The 18,363-nt window shown below is 43.3% G+C and overlaps 1 protein-coding gene across 1 annotated transcript; it reads right to left on the reverse strand.

Moving 5' to 3' along the window:
* Nucleotides 1–940: 940 nt before the first annotated feature.
* NDUFS7 (NADH:ubiquinone oxidoreductase core subunit S7) lies at nt 941–18,109 on the reverse strand. The gene is made up of 8 exons (XM_056516897.1): nt 17,990–18,109; nt 17,799–17,835; nt 17,650–17,718; nt 10,413–10,530; nt 5,254–5,433; nt 4,932–4,978; nt 4,744–4,832; nt 941–1,226 (listed from the first exon to the last, which is right to left on the reverse strand). The coding sequence occupies exons 1-8, from the start codon at nt 18,003–18,005 to the stop codon at nt 1,129–1,131; spliced, it is 654 nt and encodes a 217-aa protein (XP_056372872.1). The 5' UTR covers nt 18,006–18,109; the 3' UTR covers nt 941–1,128.
* Between the last annotated feature and the right edge of the window lie 254 nt (nt 18,110–18,363).

Here is an 18,363-nt window from a genome sequence, read left to right on the forward strand (position 1 = left end):
TGGAGTTGCAGTTTTGCAATAGCTGAAGGCACATAATTGGTAAAATGCTGTGTTACAGCAGTGTTGCTGCAGGCTATGTTCCTCCTGCAGTCTTGTCTATAAGCCATCTCGTGTCCATGACCCTTGGACACACTCATGCTGCTGTGGGACTAAGTGTTCCAGGAGGTATAGGGACCTCTAGTGGTGGGATTTTTAAAGGCAGTTTTCTTTAATAAAATGTTACATTTATTTTAAAGAAGTATATTAGGAAAATTATTGTTTTGCCAAGATGTACGACATATAAAAAGTCTTTATATCTGACAGTGCCCATTTAATAAAAATAAATAGCTAAAATCTGCAACATGAAACTTGAAGCGGATTAAGTACATGTGAATTTCCCCTTAAAGGGGTTATCCAGTTGGAGGGATCATTGGCCAATTGCACAGTAATATATTATATATATATATATATATATATATATATATATATATATATATATATATATATATATATATATATTTAAAAAAAAAAAACCTTTACTTTAGAGTCTCTTCAAGTCAGAAATCGTGATGTCGGGGCCCAGATTGTCACACGGCCACTATAACACTCTGGGCCCTGATATCACGATTTCTGACATGAAGAGGATCACGGACAGGGACTGAGGCACCAGACACAGAAATCTGCAGGAAATTATTATTATTTTTTTTTATATACTGTGCAATGGCTAAAGGTCCCTCCAGCTGGATAACAACTTTAATGTGTATACAACAGAAATCTAGATCACAGGAATCCTGATCACAGGAATGAGGAATAGAGCACATGCAGGTTTGCTCTATTCCCTAGAGCCAGGTGTTCGATTTCCCTTGCATTTGTAGGTGTTATCTTATTACATTAAATCATGGGAGCTTGTCCAGATGTATTGAGAAAAGTGTGTCAAAGGAGGAATGCAATAACGCCACAATTTTAAGATTACAGTTCTCTTTAATGTTCTATAAAGTACAGGTTTAAAGAAAAGTCAGTCGTTTAAATGGAGGCAGAAGTCTTGGCATGTATGGCAAAAATCAGATTAAGATAGCAACACATCCGTGTTTGGAACTTCACAAAGAGGACATACCAAGCATCTCTACTGATAAATAACAAGCAACAAATTTATTGTCGATACCAAGTCCGAATTCTCTTTTCCCTTTTTATCTTCTTTTGCAACTGCAGAATACCATATAGAAGAGCTTCAGCTGTAGGAGGGCAGCCTAGAAAAGTTGAGAGAAGTTGATGCCAAATCATTATAAGTACTTTACTTCAGAGATAACTATCCTATGTACAACTGGGTTACAGAATATGTTGCCTATATGTTCACTTAGATGACTATTTCTGTACCCCAAAATGGGGACAACATTTCAGTACCTTACACTAGTGCTGGGCGATATGACCAAAAATTAGTATTGCAGTATTTTTCTAAAGTATCACAGTATTTTATTTTATTTTTTTTTACATTGAGACTTGCATTGAGGTGGCGTAGTGGAACTAAATGGGCTTTTGGAACTAAATGATCTGAACACTGGGGCAGTGGACTACCCTTTTAAATAGATGTAACAAACAACCCTACAGCCTCCAGCTGTTGCAAAACTACAACTCCCAGCATGTTGGACTATATAGTAGTGTATAGTATAGGTCAGTGTTTCCCAACCAGGGTGCCTCCAGCTATTGCAAAACTACTACTCCCAGCATGTTGGACTATATAGTAGTGTATAGTATAGGTCAGTGTTTCCCAACTAGGGGTGCCTCCAGCCGTTGGCTGTCCGGGCATGCTGGGAGTTGTAGTTTTGCAACAGCTGGAGGGCCTACTGTAGGTATAGTATATTGTACAGACCCCTGTCCATCCCAGAACCCTGACTCACCTTCCCAGTTGCTGCAGGGACCTTCCGGGGAGGGCGAGCCGGGCCATCCATCCTTCCTGTAGTGTCCGGCGGCATTCCGGGTGGAGGGTGAACCGGTCCGGGCTGTCCTTCTCCGGGGGTCCTCTTCTCCACTCCGGGCAGGCTCTGGCCTAGTAACGCTGCATAGACGCCGCTGCGCAGCGACGCACCTGACGTCACGGCGTAGCGGCGTCTATGCAGAGTACTAGGCCGGAGCCTGCCCGGAGTGGAGAAGAGGACCCCCGGAGAAGAAGGACAGCCCGGACCGGTTCACCCTCCACCCGGAATGCCATCGGACACTACAGGAAGGATGGATGGCCCAGACCACCCCCATTACGGGTAAGTTTAATTTTTTTTATTGATTCGAAGGGTGGGGGAGGGGCCCGACTGGTATAGCGGTATGGGCAAAAATTCATACCGTGGGAGAAAAAAAACCCGGTATCTGGTTCATACCGGTATACCGCCCAGCACTACCTTACACCACTGCTACTTCCACAGCCTCTTGAGTTAGAGGATTGGAGGGAGTCCAAGGAGTTGGACCCCTGCAGATCTAATACTACTGGTCAATCCAGGGAAAACGCCATTCCTTTAAAAACAATTTAAATACTTAAACCGCATTTAAAGAGTACCTCTCATGATCTTGTTAAATGTTATAATCCTCCCAGTTCACTGTCCCCATCATGATAACCCACCCCTGCCTTTATTTTTATTATTGGTTAGGTTTCTACCTTGATATTGCTTTGTATTTTCTGCTCAGTCTGTCACAGACTGGGAAGGGGTGTTCCCCAGCAGGTGTGACATCATCTGAAGCCACACAGGGGGCAACTTTCTCCCTCACTCTGCTACACACAGCCCAGAGCAGTTCAGTGTGAGATGAGCTATGATTGGATAAGGCTGCACCCCCCCCCCCAACAACATTTCCTGATTTTGGACTGATTTTGCTGCCAGGCCAGCAGGAGGCCATAGTCTGTGCAAAAGATGGGGGAAAACGTGCTCTGGAAAAGTAGGGAGACATCTAGTGGCAGCTTTTTTAAAACACAAATAAAACATTTTTTTATTTACTATAAGGAGTGCAATAGCAAAAATTTGTTTACTGAGAGTGTCCATTTAATGATATGCTTTACAGAAACCACATGGAATATAGAGGAGGCGGTGAGCTGTGATAATCCCCTATAGTGAATGGTGACTCCTGTATTACCTTTACGTAGGTGGTACTTTTTATTGTGATATTTTCTGTGACTAGACATATTATGAGAATGCTGAAAATAAGTTAGACATGCTTAGTCGCCAAAACGAAAACTGCAAGATTTCCGAATATTACAATAAAAAGATAGGTAATGATGCAGAAAATGAAGACAAAAAAACTAAACAAAAACACACCATAAAAAATCTTTGATTTCAAACAATAGGTTATTTTCTGATGGTACATTCCCTTTAAACTGCACCTGTCACTTTAAATAAAAATCTTGTTGTCTCATATAGAAATGTCAAAAGATTTGATTGATTGGGGTAACAGAGTTTCCCCATCTTGCTGCAGGATGTGGACTCTATAGATAATCTATGGAGCCTGTCTGTTGGGGAGAGAAAGGGAAAGCAGCTCTTAGCCGAGTGCTTCTATGGATTGTTCTAGTAATTGGCGGTGTTCTGAATATCATGACAAAAAAGTGTTTTTATGTAGCAGAGACACTTTAATGCATGACTGTAATTTAATATTAGTTTTTGACATGTCAAGCAATGCATAGAGGGCAGTAACACAGGCCAGGTCATGCTGGGAGTTGTGGTTCTGCACCGCTGCAGAACCTCAGGTTGCAGATCACTGATGTATTAAAGGATGTGCACAAGGTTTATTCATGTGTTACTGCCAGTGACACATGAATAAACTGTGTGCATGTACTGCAATACAGCAGTAATCTGCAACCTATAATACTGCCCCTTACAATATTGTCTTTTTTTTGATTTTTACAGCCCCCTCCAGCTCATCCCCACAACATCATCATAATAGCAGGTCCTTTAGCCAAGATCTCATCACAGCTCAGCCCAGACTAGACCCCTTTCCAGAGCAGTGTAGGATAAAATACTTTATTCCTGCTTCTGCCCAGGCTTAGTGCATCCATTTGTCAGGGCCAGCCACAAGCACCACATAGTGTAAATAGGATTTTGCACAACACACATAATAAAAGACCTTATAATAGAATTGTGATACTAAATAAATAAATAACATTTTCACTTCTATATATTTCTCATCATCAAGTACCCCTCAAAGTACCTTTACATAAGGACCCAGTGGCAGGATATGTGCTAACATTTTGCAGACGCAATATGGAGATTTGCCAGAAGTCCTGTGCACTTCCAAGAAAATCAGTCTCCAGATAGCAATAGAGAAAGTGAACTCAGATCAGAAGGCGATGCAAAATGTAGGCGTACATGTTGCAGCCAGGACCACGATTAGCAGTACCTTTAAGAATGGTTAACATTAGAGAGGAGCGAACTTACAGTAAATTCGATTCGTCACGAACTTCTCGGCTCGGCAGTTGATAACTTTTCCTGCATAAATTAGTTCAGCTTTCAGGTGCTCCGATGGGCTGGAAAAGGTGGATACAGTCCTGGGAGACTCTTTCCTAGGAATGTATCCACCTTTTCCAGCCCACCGGAGCACCTGAAAGCTGAACTCATTTACGCAGGATAAGACGAATCAACTGCCGAGCCGAGAAGTTCGTGACGAATCAAATTTACTGTAAGTTCGCTCATCTCTAGTTAACATCAAAGAATTTCTAGGTAAAATATAGAATACAAACTTTAGCTGAGTAATAACAAAATAATGTGGAAAGGTTAAAAAAATGAAGACCGTTACCTGGGACATAGATATCCACGGGGACAATTCTGTCACAGCCCCTGACTACGGAATATGAGTAATGGTAGTAGCCCCCTCCATTAGCACAGCTGTAAGACAGTTTTTAGGTATGAAAATGCAACTGTGTTTAAAGAGCAACAAGTATATATGCTGGCTTTGTGTAAAAATAAAGCAATTAATTGACCTACCTGCCCATGGAAACTACATAACGTGGTTCTGGCATCTGATCATAAACCTATGAATGACAGAATAAACATCGTAGTGGCAAAAACATACTTGCTGAATTGAGTATACTTAAAAATATGCCCCCCCCCCCCCGGATAATAAAAACATATACTGTAATAATCTAACATGCTTTAAAATAGAATTTGTTATACATTTTTCAAAATAGATAACATTTGATGTGAAAAACTTTGCTTTGAGAAGACACAGTATACAACGTTATCATGTAAATTAACTTTTTACTTGGTACATTGACAAAAAGAAAACATTTAAAAAACAAATACTTGCTTTTCTCAAGGCAGGTGCCATCTTGTTGGTAAGAGTCCCAGCCACAATCATGACATCTGACTGCCTAGGGCTAGCACGGAAAACAACACCAAACCGGTCCATATCATAACGTGGGGCAGCCATGTGCATCATCTCCACAGCACAACATGCCAGTCCAAAGGTCATGGGCCACAAGGAGCTCTGCACGTGTAATAGAAGAGTGACAATATGGCCATTCAATACAATAAACTGACCAACACTGGAGACATACAAATTGCACCTCACGTGATATCTATATGATGTCCCAAAGGCTAAATTAGTGCCAGTTCACATGAAGATGATGGAATCCAAAAAATATACTTAACAATAGAGATCTGACAAATGGATACCAACCATAAAGTGCTCCAATGGGACGAGTCAGGTATTTATAATGTATTTTTTACTTGAAACATAATTGTACATGCATAAAGTAAATACATGATAACAATGCATTAAGTAAACAAAGCTATATACAGCCCATGGAAGTGGAGTGCAGGGCTGCTGTAGGTTGCTTTAAAAGGGGTACTTTAGAGAAGTAAAACCAATTCCTGGGGGTCTGACTGCTGTGGCCCCTGCAATCTCCTGTATGGGGACCAGCTACTCACTCGTCCTCAGCACGCTCTGGCCCCCACCCTCAAAGACAAGCTTGAGTGATGGTCCGCTCAGCAAAGTAAGCTTGTAAATAGGGGATAAGTTTTACTTCCATGGAGTATCTCTTTAACCTCTTCAGGACATAGGGCGTATGGATACGCCCTGCATCCCGAGTCCTTAAGGACCGAGGGCGTATCCATATGCCCGTGGGAATTCCGGCCCCCACCGCTAGCCGGTTGGGGACCGGAGCCGGATGCCTCCTGAAATCGTTCAGCAGGCATCCCGGCATATCGCCCAGGGGGGTCATTATGCCCCCCCATGTTGGCGATCGCCGCAGATCGCTGGACAATTCAGTCCAGCGATCTGCGGCGATTCCGGGTCAATCGGGTCTCCAGTGACCCGGAATTACTGGCTGTTCGGGGCCGTCTCTGACGGCCCCGAACAGCCAGAGCCTGCAGGGGTGAGGTGGCACTGGTGCCACCTCACGATCGCCCTGATTCGTCGGCCGGATTCCCGGCCGACCAATCAGGGCGCCTGCTGCGGGTGTCACTCCCGCACCCGCTCCGCCCCTCTTCCGGAGGACGTGAGCGGGTGCGGGACGTGCACCCCGGGTGCTGGGGACCCCAATCCCCGACGTTAATGTTGGGATCGGGGCCCCAGGAGCAGCGGCGGCGGCGGTGACGACGAGGGACTGACTCTCCGGCGTGGATCGTTGGAGGTGAGTGACAGCCTCCTGCTGTTGCTTAGCAACAGCTCCCAGCATGCAAAAAGGGCATGCTGGGAGCTGTAGTTATGCAACAGCAGGAGGCAGACCACCACAACTCCCAGCATTCCCTTATGGGCATGCTGGGACTTATGGTTTTGCAACAGCTGGAGGCACATTTTTTCTATGGAAAAGTGTACCTTCAGCTGTTGTATAACTACAACTCCCAGCTTGCACAAACAGCTAAAGTGCATGCTGGGAGTTGTAGTGGTGCATCTGCTGGTTGCATAACTACAACTCCCAGCATGCCCGTTGGCTGTTGGTGACTGCTGAGAGTTGTAGTTTTGCAACAGCTGAAGGCACGCTGGTTGTGAAACACCGAGTTAGGTCACAAACTCAGTGATACATAACCAGTGTGCCTACAGTTGTTGCAAAACTACAACTCTCAGCAGTCACCAACAGCCAACGGGCATGCTGGGAGTTGTAGTTATGCAACAGCTGGATGTCCCCCCCCCAATGTGAACGTACAGGGTACACTCACATGGGCGGAGGATTACAGTAAGTATCTGGCTGCAAGTTTGAGCTGCCGCAAACTTTCTGCTGCAGCTCAAACTGCCAGCGAGAAACTACTGTGAACCCCCCGCCCGTGTGACTGTACCCTAAAAACACTACACTAAACTACCACAAAAAATAAAATAAAAAGTAAAAAACACTACATATACACATACCCCTACACAGCCCCCCTCCCCTCCCCAATAAAAATGAAAAACGTCTGTTAGGCCACTGTTTCCAAAACGGAACCTCCAGCTGTTGCAAAACAACTCCCAGTATTGTCGGACAGCCGTTGACTGTCCAGGCATGCTGGGAGTTTTGCAACAGCTGGAGGCACCCTGTTTGGGAATCACTGGCGTAGAATACCCCTATGTCCACCCCTATGCAAGTCCCTAATTTAGGCCTCAAATGCGCATGGCGCTCTTACTTTGGAGCCCTGTCGTATTTCAAGGCAACAGTTTAGGGCCACATATGGGGTATCGCCGTACTCGGGAGGAATTGTGTTACAAATTGGGGGGGGGTATTTTCTGCTTTTACCCTTTTTAAAAATGTAAAATTTTTGGGAAAACAAGCATTTTAGGTAAAAAAAAAATTTTTTTTTTACATATGTAAAAGTCGTGAAACACCTGTGGGGTATAAAGGTTCACTTAACCCCTTGTTACGTTCCCCGAGGGGTCTAGTTTCCAAAATGATATGCCATGTGGGGTTTTTTTTTTGCTGTCCTGGCACCATAGGGGCTTCCTAAATGCGGCATGCCCCCAGAGCAAAATTTGCTTTCAAAAAGCCAAATGTGACTCCTTCTCTTCTGAGACCTGTAGTGCGCCAGCAGAGCACTTTTCACCCTCATATGGGGTGTTTTCTGAATCGGGAGAAATTGGGCTTCAAATTTTTAGGGGTATTTTCTGCTATTACCCTTTTTAAAAATTAAAATTTTTTGGGAAAACAAGCATTTTAGGTAAACAATTTTTTTATTTTTTTTTTACATTTGCAAAAGTCGTGAAACACCTGTGGGGTATTAAGGTTCACATTATCCCATGTTACATTCCCCGAGGGGTCTAGTTTCCAAAATGGTATGCCATGTGTTTTTTTTTTGCTGTTCTGGCACCATAAGGGCTTCCTAAAGGTGACATGCCCCCCAAAAACCATTTCAGAAAAACGTACTCTCCAAAATCCCCTTGTCGCTCCTTCCCTTCTGAGCCCTCTACTGCGCCCGCCGAACACTTTACATAGACATATGAGGTATATGCTTACTTGAGAGAATTTGGGCTACAAATACAAGTAAAAATTTTGTCCTTTTACCCCTTGTAAAAATGCAAAAATTGGGTCTACAAGAACATGTAAGTGTAAAAAATGAAGATTGTGAATTTTCTCCTTCACTTTGCTGCTATTCGTGTGAAACACCTAAAGGGTTAAAACGCTGACAATGTCATTTTGAATACTTTGGGGGGGGGGGGTATAGTTTTTATAATGGGGTCATTTATGGGGTATTTCTAATATGAAGACCCTTCAAATCCACTTCAAACCTGAACTGGTCCCTGAAAAATACTGAGTTTGAAAATTTTGTGAACAATCGGAAAATTGCTGCTGACCGTTGAAGCCCTCTGATGTCTTCCAAAAGTAAAAACTCATCAATTTTATGATGCAAACATAAAGTAGACATATTGTATATATGAACAAAAAAAAATGTATTCGTAATATCCATTTTCCTTACAAGCAGAGAGCTTCAAAGTTAGAAAAATGCTAAATTTTCAAATTTTTCATCAAATTTACAGATTTTTCACCAAGAAAGGATGCAAGTATCGACAAAAATTTACCACTAAGTTAAAGTAGAATATGTCACGAAAAAACAATCTCGGAATCAGAATGATAACTAAAAGCATCCCAGAGTTATTAATGTTTAAAGTGACAGTGGTCAGATGTTCAAAAAACGCTCCGGTCCTTAAGGCCAAAATGGGCTCCGTCCTGAAGGGGTTAAAGAGTGCCTGTCACCAAATAAAAAACTTTGAATATAGGGTTCCTTGTGTAATTAGCAGACACTTTCCCATTCACTTGCTTTTAAAATTATCAACATAAATATGTTTAAAATGTAATAGAAAAAGCGGCTACTAGGCAGCTCTGTTCTGTTCCCTGCCACAATTAATACAGTGAGTTTGGTCTTCTCCAAGCCTGCCAGGAGACCAAACTCAGGAAGTGTTTCTCTGCACTGAGCTTGATTGCCAGCTGTAAAAAGCCACACTGAAACATGCACAGAGCCTGTGGTCTTCTATTCATCACTGCAATGATATGAGGGCAGAAGTGGTCCCACAGCAGGCTTCAGTGATGTCATGCCTGCTTGGAAATGCCCACTTTCTCCTGCTGGCAGATTGCACTATGTGAGCAAGAAAAAAAAATAAATAAAAAATAAAAAGGTATGATGCACAGCTTTTTAAAGCTCTGAATTTTTTTCAAGGGAAGGATGGGTGTTAGGAGTAGTTAGGGTATATAGCCTGAGTAAGATTAGAAAAGTTTATATTGTGACAGGTACTTTTTAAGGATACTAGGACTGGATGGCTGTATAGTGCTGAAGGAGGAGAATTGCTTCTTCTGCAGAGTAGCCCAGACATCTAGTTCAGTAGGATGACTAAACAATGTTAAAAATTCAGTATGCCCAATCCTTCTTTCCCTTACACCATCCATCATGGAAGAGTTAGGAAATCTCTGCACACGAGTTAGGCGGCTGGTCTCACCAAGTTTGCATCTTCAGCTGATATGCTACTAATGTGTATTAGGGGGCTTAAAGGCGTACTCCAGCCACAGAAAAAAAATATATATTGGTTTAGGGCGATGCAAAATACTTACCTGTCCTGATGCTCTGCAGCTGCAGTATCAACGACTCCTGGTCCGTACACTCACCACTACTGACTCATGTGATGTGTTAACCCCACAGGAACTGCCCACTAAGCCAGTTACTGCTGTAGTAGTGATTGGTTCGACTGAACAGGCAATTCCTGCGAGTACGATGTCACAGGAACCAAAAATGAAGACCCAAAGCTATTGGAATGGCAGCTGCAGAGGATTAGGGCAGGCGAGTATTATTTAATTATTTTTATATCACTCTGTCGAGAGACCTTAATGTCAAAACAAATTCATTTTAAAGGATATTTAGGTAGAATTCTACATAGTGTAGCGTTAGATACGGATCCTCTTTTCAGTGGGAGACAAGTGACAGTGATTATCTGTGTGATATGTTACTGCACATGACTAGTTTCATTAATATGCAACAAATATGCAGTTTTATACAAGTGAAATCTCTTACCCTTCTTGCCCAGTTCACAAGATCATCAAGCTTTGTGACTATAAACTCGCCTTTACTGCTTACTGCTGATGATTTTGCTGCACTGACAGCACTACTGTTCTGTCTGACTGGTAAAACACTGAAACAAGAAAATTCAGCAGGTTATTCAGGGCAAAGATTTAACTATTACAATGCAAAGGGAGAATTAGTGCTTGGCAGTAACATGTACTGTGCTGCCAAATGACATCCAGGAATTTATATAAGAAACCGCAACAAAAACAGTCTGCACAGCACACTATGGGGGAGAGTTATCAAAACCTGTGCAGAAGAAAAGTTGACCAATTGCCCATAGTGACCAGATTGCTTACTTATTTTTAAAAAGGCCTCTGAAAAATTAAGGAAGCAATCTAATTGGTTGCTATGGACAACTGGTCAACTTTTTTTCTCTCCTTTACACAGGATTTGATACATCTCCCCCCCCCCCATCAGTTGCAGTAACAGCCAGGGCTGTGGAGTCAGACGAAATTTTGGGTACCTGGAGTCGGCAAACAATGCACCGACTCCTACTAAAGTTAGATTGGAATAAAAAAGATAAAAAAATAAAAAAAAGCAAGTTTAAATGTCCCAATTCACAAAAAGTTATAATTAATGACTTCTCTACTTTAAGAATAAAGACCAATGCATGCAGTGCCTCACGTAACCGCAAAACGAACACGTTAAGTGACTGAAGAAGCTTTTCATGTGCTTTACTATATAGCACGCAACACACAATTCGGATCGGCAATACTTATACTTTCCATAGTGTTGTGTTCTGCTGTTACAGGGAACCCATGGGTAACCTAGCATCTCACTGATAAGGGGTTAAGGAAATATGTTTTTTGCAGGACTAGAGACACTTGTATAAGTGAAGGGAATGGAGGGTCAATAGTTCAAGACTGAAGCTGTAAACCATTGGAAAAACTGCTGCCATTCAGCTAAGGCTATAAAAACTTGTAAACTCGATTGTTAGCTTAAAGGGGTACTCCGCACCTAGACATCTTATCCCCTATCCAAAGGATAGGGGATAAGATGTCAGATCGCCGGGGTCCCGCTGCTGGGGAGTTCGCTCTGTGCGTAATGACGGGCGATACAGGGGTTGGAGCAACTTTACGTCATGGCTCTGCCCCTCGTGATGTCACGGCCAGCCCCCTCAATACAAGTCTATGGGAGGGGGCGTGGCGGTCTTCACGCCCCCTGCCATAGACTTGCATTAAGGGGGCGGGCAGTGATGTCACGAGGGGCGGAGGTATGACATTATGCTGCTCCGTCCACTGTATCGCTCTGTATCCGTCCCCTGAACTCGCTCTGTGTAGTACTGAAAGCGCGGTGCCGCAGCAGCAATCCCGGGGGTCGCCAGCAGCGGGACCCCGGGGATAAGATGTCTAGGGGCGGAGTACCCCTTTAAACATGACTATGGGATTCTACTAGGGAAATCATGTTTTATAATAAATGCACCTTCCTTGATCCTCCCACTGCCCTATCTTCAGCAGCAGATCAGCACACAAACTGTTCAATACAGTAGACTGTTGGCTTCCCAGTGGTAATGACATGTATGTTACCTTTGTTTCCTTCAAGGAATGTATAAAATATGTTTGCATATTAATACAGAGGAGTTGGGGAGTCTGAAGTACAGAAAACTCCGGAGTCTGAACATTTATCTACCGACTCCACAGCCCTGGTAACAGCCCAAGAGCTGTATTGGAAACAGCCGTCACCAGGCACAGTGGTCATACCAACAACAGTATATATGTGTGTCTAACGAATCTGCACCAGTGCCATCAGTTTTCTTTATTATGTCTTCTATAAAAAACCTCAACTGCTACTACCAGATAACATTTAGTAGCAGATTTAATCAAAACTGTCTTACAGTGACGCTATCAATGGGAACCAACAAAAAAGCTTTAATGGGCACTCATTAAAACAAATTTTTGCTATTGCACTCCTTATGGTAAATAAAAAAAGATTTCTAATCTTTGGTTAAAAAAATAAAAAATAATGACCTTTTCTATGTTTTATTTGTGCTTAAAAAAAAAGCTCAAGAGCACAATTTCCCCCATCTTATACACAGACTCAGGACCAACCAAAAGCATATGGAAGTTAAGTGTGATAGGAGCTATAACTGGATGAGGCTGGACAACCCCCATCAGCAATCCAGGCTGCACTTTCTGTGTTTAGCCTTCGGTCCTGAGTCCTGACTTTCCACTCCCCTGAATGTCGCTGTAGACATCCAAAAGCAGTTCCGCAGCACCCGGAGGTACGGGCAGCCCGCACATACACACGAGGAACCCTAGCAGGCAGGATAATTTACAGTATCCTAGTATGAGGACATGTAACCCTACAGGAGTGCGGTCCCCATAGGGTCGAGAGGCAGGGGAACCAGCGACCAAGGGGCAATGTAAGGGGCAAGGGGCAATGTAAGGTTAGGGAGCCTCTAAGGGGACCGTAACCCACCCCGGACCAAAGTTAAAAACATAAAAACCCCAGGTGTCCATTACAGAGAACAGACCCCGGACCTCTGTCCTGGACCGAATAGGAACAGGAAAAACACTGAGGAGGAGTAGGAGGGGCTTTTAACCTCTCCTGTTCCTATTAGGTCCTAGGGGAACATCTCTCCGGTGGCTGTCATGGTGGACGACTAATAAACAGACATTTAATTTCATTAAACCTAATAAAATGTTTGCTGTGGAAAGTGGATCATGGTAAAACCCCTTTAAAGGGGTACTCTGCTGGAAAATATTGATTTAAAATTTTTTTTTTTTTATCTTTTCTTTTTGAATTTCCTTTCTGTCTGACCACAGTGCTCTCTGCTGACACCACTGTTCATTTTAGGAACTGTCCAGAGTAGGAGCAAATCCCCTTAGCAAACCTTTCCTGCTCTGGACAGTGCCAGCAGAGAGCACTGTGATAAGACAGAAAGGAAATTCAAAAAGAAAAGAACTTCCTCCAAGTATACAGCAGCTGATAAGTACTGGAAGGATTAAGATTTCTAAATATATGTAATTTACAAATCTGTTTAAATTTCTGGCACCAGTTGATTACATTTTTTTCCCCAGTGGAGTACCCCTTTAAGTAGAGTATTAGACATCTGCCTTTAAAGGATAGAGGATAAGGATATCCAAAGGATAGAGGATAAGATGTCTGACAGCGGGGTTCCTGCTGCTGGGGACCCACGCAATCTCCAGGCCGGCAGCAGGGGCGTCTGGAACACGGAAGCTTAAAGCTTCCCTGTTCGTGACGTCACGACCCCTCCATTCATGTCTATTGGAGGGGTCGTGACGGCTAGTACGTAGCAGTCACAACTCCTTCCATAGACATGAATGGAGGGGCGTTACAGCTGTAATCACCAGTCATCCTTTGGATAGGGGATAAGATGTTTTTTGGCGGAGTACCTCTGACAATTTTGGCGGCACACTGTCAGTGCTTTAGGATTAAGGGTTAAGGATGTGAAAAGACAGACTAACCGTCATAGACAGAACCCCTGTCATAGAGATTCATGTATCCATCTTGGTGTAAACTGCTGATTTTCTCTCTCTACATCACATAATAGTAGAGAGCCACAAAAAAAAAAGAGGGTAGTCACAAAGAGGCTGTGTTCCCTTGTGTCCCAACCTCTACATGCAAAAACAGAGCTGCTTTAAAAGTGTCACTCCCACTTTGGAGGATCTGGTGTATCCATTTACATAAAGGGGAAGCTTTATCAAAATCTGTGCAGAAGAAAAGTCAACCAGTTGCCCATAGCAACAAGTCACATTGCTTCTCTTATTTTTCTGAGATCTTTTTAAAAATAAAAGTAGTGAGCTGATTGGTTGCTATGGGTAACTGGTCAACATTTCCTCTGCACAAGTTTTGATGCATCTCCCCCGAAGTGCTCAACTGAAGTGTATGGCTGACCCTACGGGTGTGAAAGGAGCTTATGGTGCTGGCTTCTTTCATGAGACAGCCCCTGTAAAGAGAGTGAATATATTAGCTGAATGCAATTTTTTTTTTCTCCAAAGCTTTTGGATAATGTTTATTAGTCAGGATTCACATGCACAGCTCTTCCAGACAAGAGTCTGCTGTAGTTATATGTGGAGAAATAATAGGGACAAACCAGTCACCCAGCCAAACTGGAAGATTCTGGTTTTATTGTTCCACTGCCAATGGGTTGTGTTGTGTACTGCAGCTGCAATACATGGTATAGTCTCAAAGAAAAAAAACATTTCGTATAACTCACAGACCTGATTAAAGAAGCACCCAGAGAAAGAAGCACCGCGATTAAAGAAACACCCAGTTTTTCGGGCCACACTTAGCATTATTATGGTGAGGGTAAATGGCCACCCTGCTCCCCTTCTTAGCGGTTTTGTGCCTTTTTTTTTTCTTCTTCAAATTGTCAAAAAGCTGGTCCAAAACAGTTTACCGCAAAATAAAGGTACTGTGCATGCATATGCCCATCAGGTCGAGAAAAATTATGCCATTCTACTCATTGTTTTTCTGCTCAGTGAGGCTCTTGTTCACCTTGTTTATGTAGGGTAGGGACTGCAATGTAAATATAGCAATTTGAGCAGAAGTACGATGTCAACACCAACACTACAGACCATAAAGAAACAGTAATAGTTCAAAATGTAATCAATCTTTATTGTAACACAAAAATTCATAAAAACAGATAAAAAGACATAAAACAATAGGTGGGTACAAGAAAATGCTCAGGCAGAAGAGCAGGGGTGAGAGCAATGATGAAAATATCACATAATTGTGCAGGTATATATAGGGACATGTATCGCCGTACAAAATGAATAACGGCTAAATGATGACTTGTATAAAGTCCAAAATGACAATAAAAATATAACCACAGACGAAAATGTGCCTAAGGCACAGAAATGTCGCACATGTACTGATATGGTTGTAACAAATAGGAGCCACAGAAGGGGCCGTGATAACACTATAATAATAAGAGAACATAAAACACAATGCTTAAGTACATACGCCAGATACATGACCATGCACCCTATAGGAAACACCTATCACCTCCGAACCCTAAACACGATTTCGCTAGGCTGCTTCATCAGGGGGTGTGTCAACCAAATGACAGGGGTCTATACATATATGTGTAGGGGGTGACAGTGTAAATTGATCATGCTTGGCAAGTCCTACAGGTTTGATATTATGGGCTTTACTATGACGCTCTGTAAGTGATCGACTTGTTGCGATCATGTGACTTACATATATACAATGTTGGTCGCGTGGTTCAGGTCATGTGGTCTCTTCCCCCACTTGTATAGCAGAGGGAACCTCCGCTGACCGCGGGGTGGCCATGTGACTGGAGTCACGTGATCACACGCTTATCATGTGACCACACTTTCATGGATACCTGATTGCCATTATTAGTTTTATTTCCGGTCATGCACACCTCGATTCTAGCGACGTCATGTCGATTGCTGCACTGGCCCGCAGTCACATGACCTCAACTTCTGGCCCTACGAAAGCAGCTTCCGGCTATCGTATACCGCCATAACATGCTATGTGCATGCGGGCACATATTCCTGTCATCTGTAGCACTTGGCACGCATGATCGATAACACTATGTGAGTATCACACGTTACCAATCTATTAGATGTATACTGATCATAATTGGAGATAGAGATATATCTCTATCTATTAGCTGAGTACTCGGCATTGCCTGTCTTTTTTTTCCCTCCACAACAAGGATTAGGAAGGAAATCGACAAAGGAGGAAGCTTTTGACCGCATATTCTGTCCTCATATATTGTTGTCATATCCCAACCACATATCCAGTTCTCATAACCCGTCATCATATCTCAACGTCTCAAAGTATTATCAAAATATCTCCAGCCGTTTGGAAGTTATGCAGTAACATATATTTCCCATTGACTTGTATGGGACGTTAAACCAAAACCCCGCCCCTGGCAAATGGGGGTGAGTAAGGGTTAAATCACCTATCCTATGTTTGTTGTTGACATAAGTAACGTGTGCCAAGTTTCATTTTAATATCTTTAGCCGTTTGGACGTGATGCTGGAACATACACACACATTGAGATACATTTTGTACGGCGATACATGTCCCTATATATACCTGCACAATTATGTGATATTGTCATCATTGCTCTCACCCCTGCTCTTCTGCCTGAGCATTTTCTTGTACCCACCTATTGTATGTCTTTTCTGTTTTTATTATTTTTTGTGTTACAATAAAGATTAATTAAGTTTTGAACTATTACTGTTTCATTATGGTCTATGGTGTTGGTGTTGATTTTTGGGACTGACCATATGATGTAAGTTCTCAGATAGCCACATATTTTTTTGGGGTAACTAGAAGTACGATGTGCAGAATGGCTACGCCATCAATTGCTTCTGCCCTCGAGGACTTTCAAATTTCCAACCTGAGCAGGGATTTAAGTGTGCATGTGCGCTACTCCTCTAATTTTAAAGATTGTGTCACCGGAAGTAATGCTTCAAATAACACAAGGTAGCCCTGTTGTCCCTAACAGACATCTGCTCTGGTCCCTGCTGCTCTCCAAGGGACTAGCCCACTCAGAAGCTGTTTAGGGTAGGTTCATACTACATTCCTGCCCGTTAGTTGTATCAGTCGGCAAATGAGAGCAGCAGACCTCATTGCTTCCTACGGCCTAACTGGATGCCCTAGGGACTCAGTTTGGGACGCATGCGCTTTTTTCAGTGGACTCAAAAATGCGAGCCGCTGCACTTTTGGAATAGCTAGGTAACTCTGTTAAGCCACAGAAAGCAATGGGGTCCACTGCTCCCGTTAGCAGTATCAGTCACAATCCCATTTTTGTTGGGATGCAATCAGATACATCTAATGGGAGCCTTACAGTGTGGACATTGAGAAAGTTCCTTCTGGGTCCTGTGTGAATTAGTTGGTCACTTTGAGAGCAGTGGAGACCAGAGCTGGCAATGTATTGAAGAAACAGGGTGCCCTGTAAGAAAGGGAGCACCGCGGCCGGTTTGCCTCACCATAATAATGCCAGGTGAAGTAAATCATTTTTTTCCAGAGGACTTCTTTAACCCTGATGATTTAGGGCTCATGTGAAGCCAATGCTCTATGCCAGTGTTTACCAACCAGGGTGCCTCCAGCTGTTTCAAAACTACAACTCCCAGCATGCCAAGTTGTAGTTTTGCAACAGCTGGAGGCACCCTGGTTGGGACACACTGCTCTATGCAGTTTTCTGCCATGCTGGAGTCCTTGGTGGCACCCTGTACATTACCTGGCTGCCTTGTCACTGTCTGAGGCCGGCTGCCAGACACGGGTGTGCAGGGCGGCAGAGGCGAGAGGTCTGTGGGAAGAGGAGACATCATGTAAGGACCAGAGTATACACTGACAGGAAGGGAACGGACGGCCATGGCCACAACTTACCGAGTCGTCTGCAGCCAGAGCAGAGACAGCCTGGGAACTAAGGGGAGATAGAAGATGGTTACCCATTATACACCCTGACGGAGGAGCGCACACGTCTATGTACTGTATAGGACAATGCTTAGTATCTGCACTGCAAGCTATTCGGACAGTACGCCACACTGTGTCCTTCATGTTTTCAGTGACCCTCTCACCTGTCACCGCGGCCATCTTTGCTTAGGACGCCCCCTGAGCACTTCCGGCGAGGTCCGTCCCGAAACACATTCCCCGAATAAAGTATCCTCAGTGTGCGGGATCCGGAGGTGATTGTCCGCATGCGCACTGGAGGCTGGAAACGACTCGTGTGTTTTGTTTTAACAATGTTGTGTTTACCTGTACTTTACTTATAGTAACATTTTAATGCAGTGTGCGGTGGGTTTTTATATTGACATAGTAAGTAGGAATATTTATATAAATACGCCAGATCACGTCATCGCTCAACTCACGAGCCCTAGTAATATGGGACCACGAACACATCGGGGGAGATTTATCAAAACGTGCAGAGGAAGAGTGGTTTCATTTTTCCGAG

The sequence above is a fragment of the Hyla sarda genome, chromosome 1, assembly GCF_029499605.1.
Source record: "Hyla sarda isolate aHylSar1 chromosome 1, aHylSar1.hap1, whole genome shotgun sequence".
Classification (NCBI taxonomy): Eukaryota; Metazoa; Chordata; class Amphibia; order Anura; family Hylidae; genus Hyla; species Hyla sarda.

Bases quoted from the DNA above. Each gene is read 5' to 3' on its own strand.
- NDUFS7 (XM_056516897.1), bottom strand. The intron at 4,979-5,253 runs GCAAGTATTTGT...TGTCATTCATAG, and splicing joins TGGCACCTGCCTTGAGAAAA to GTTTATGATCAGATGCCAGA. The intron at 4,833-4,931 runs GTAGGTCAATTA...ACTGTCTTACAG, and splicing joins TATGTAGTTTCCATGGGCAG to CTGTGCTAATGGAGGGGGCT.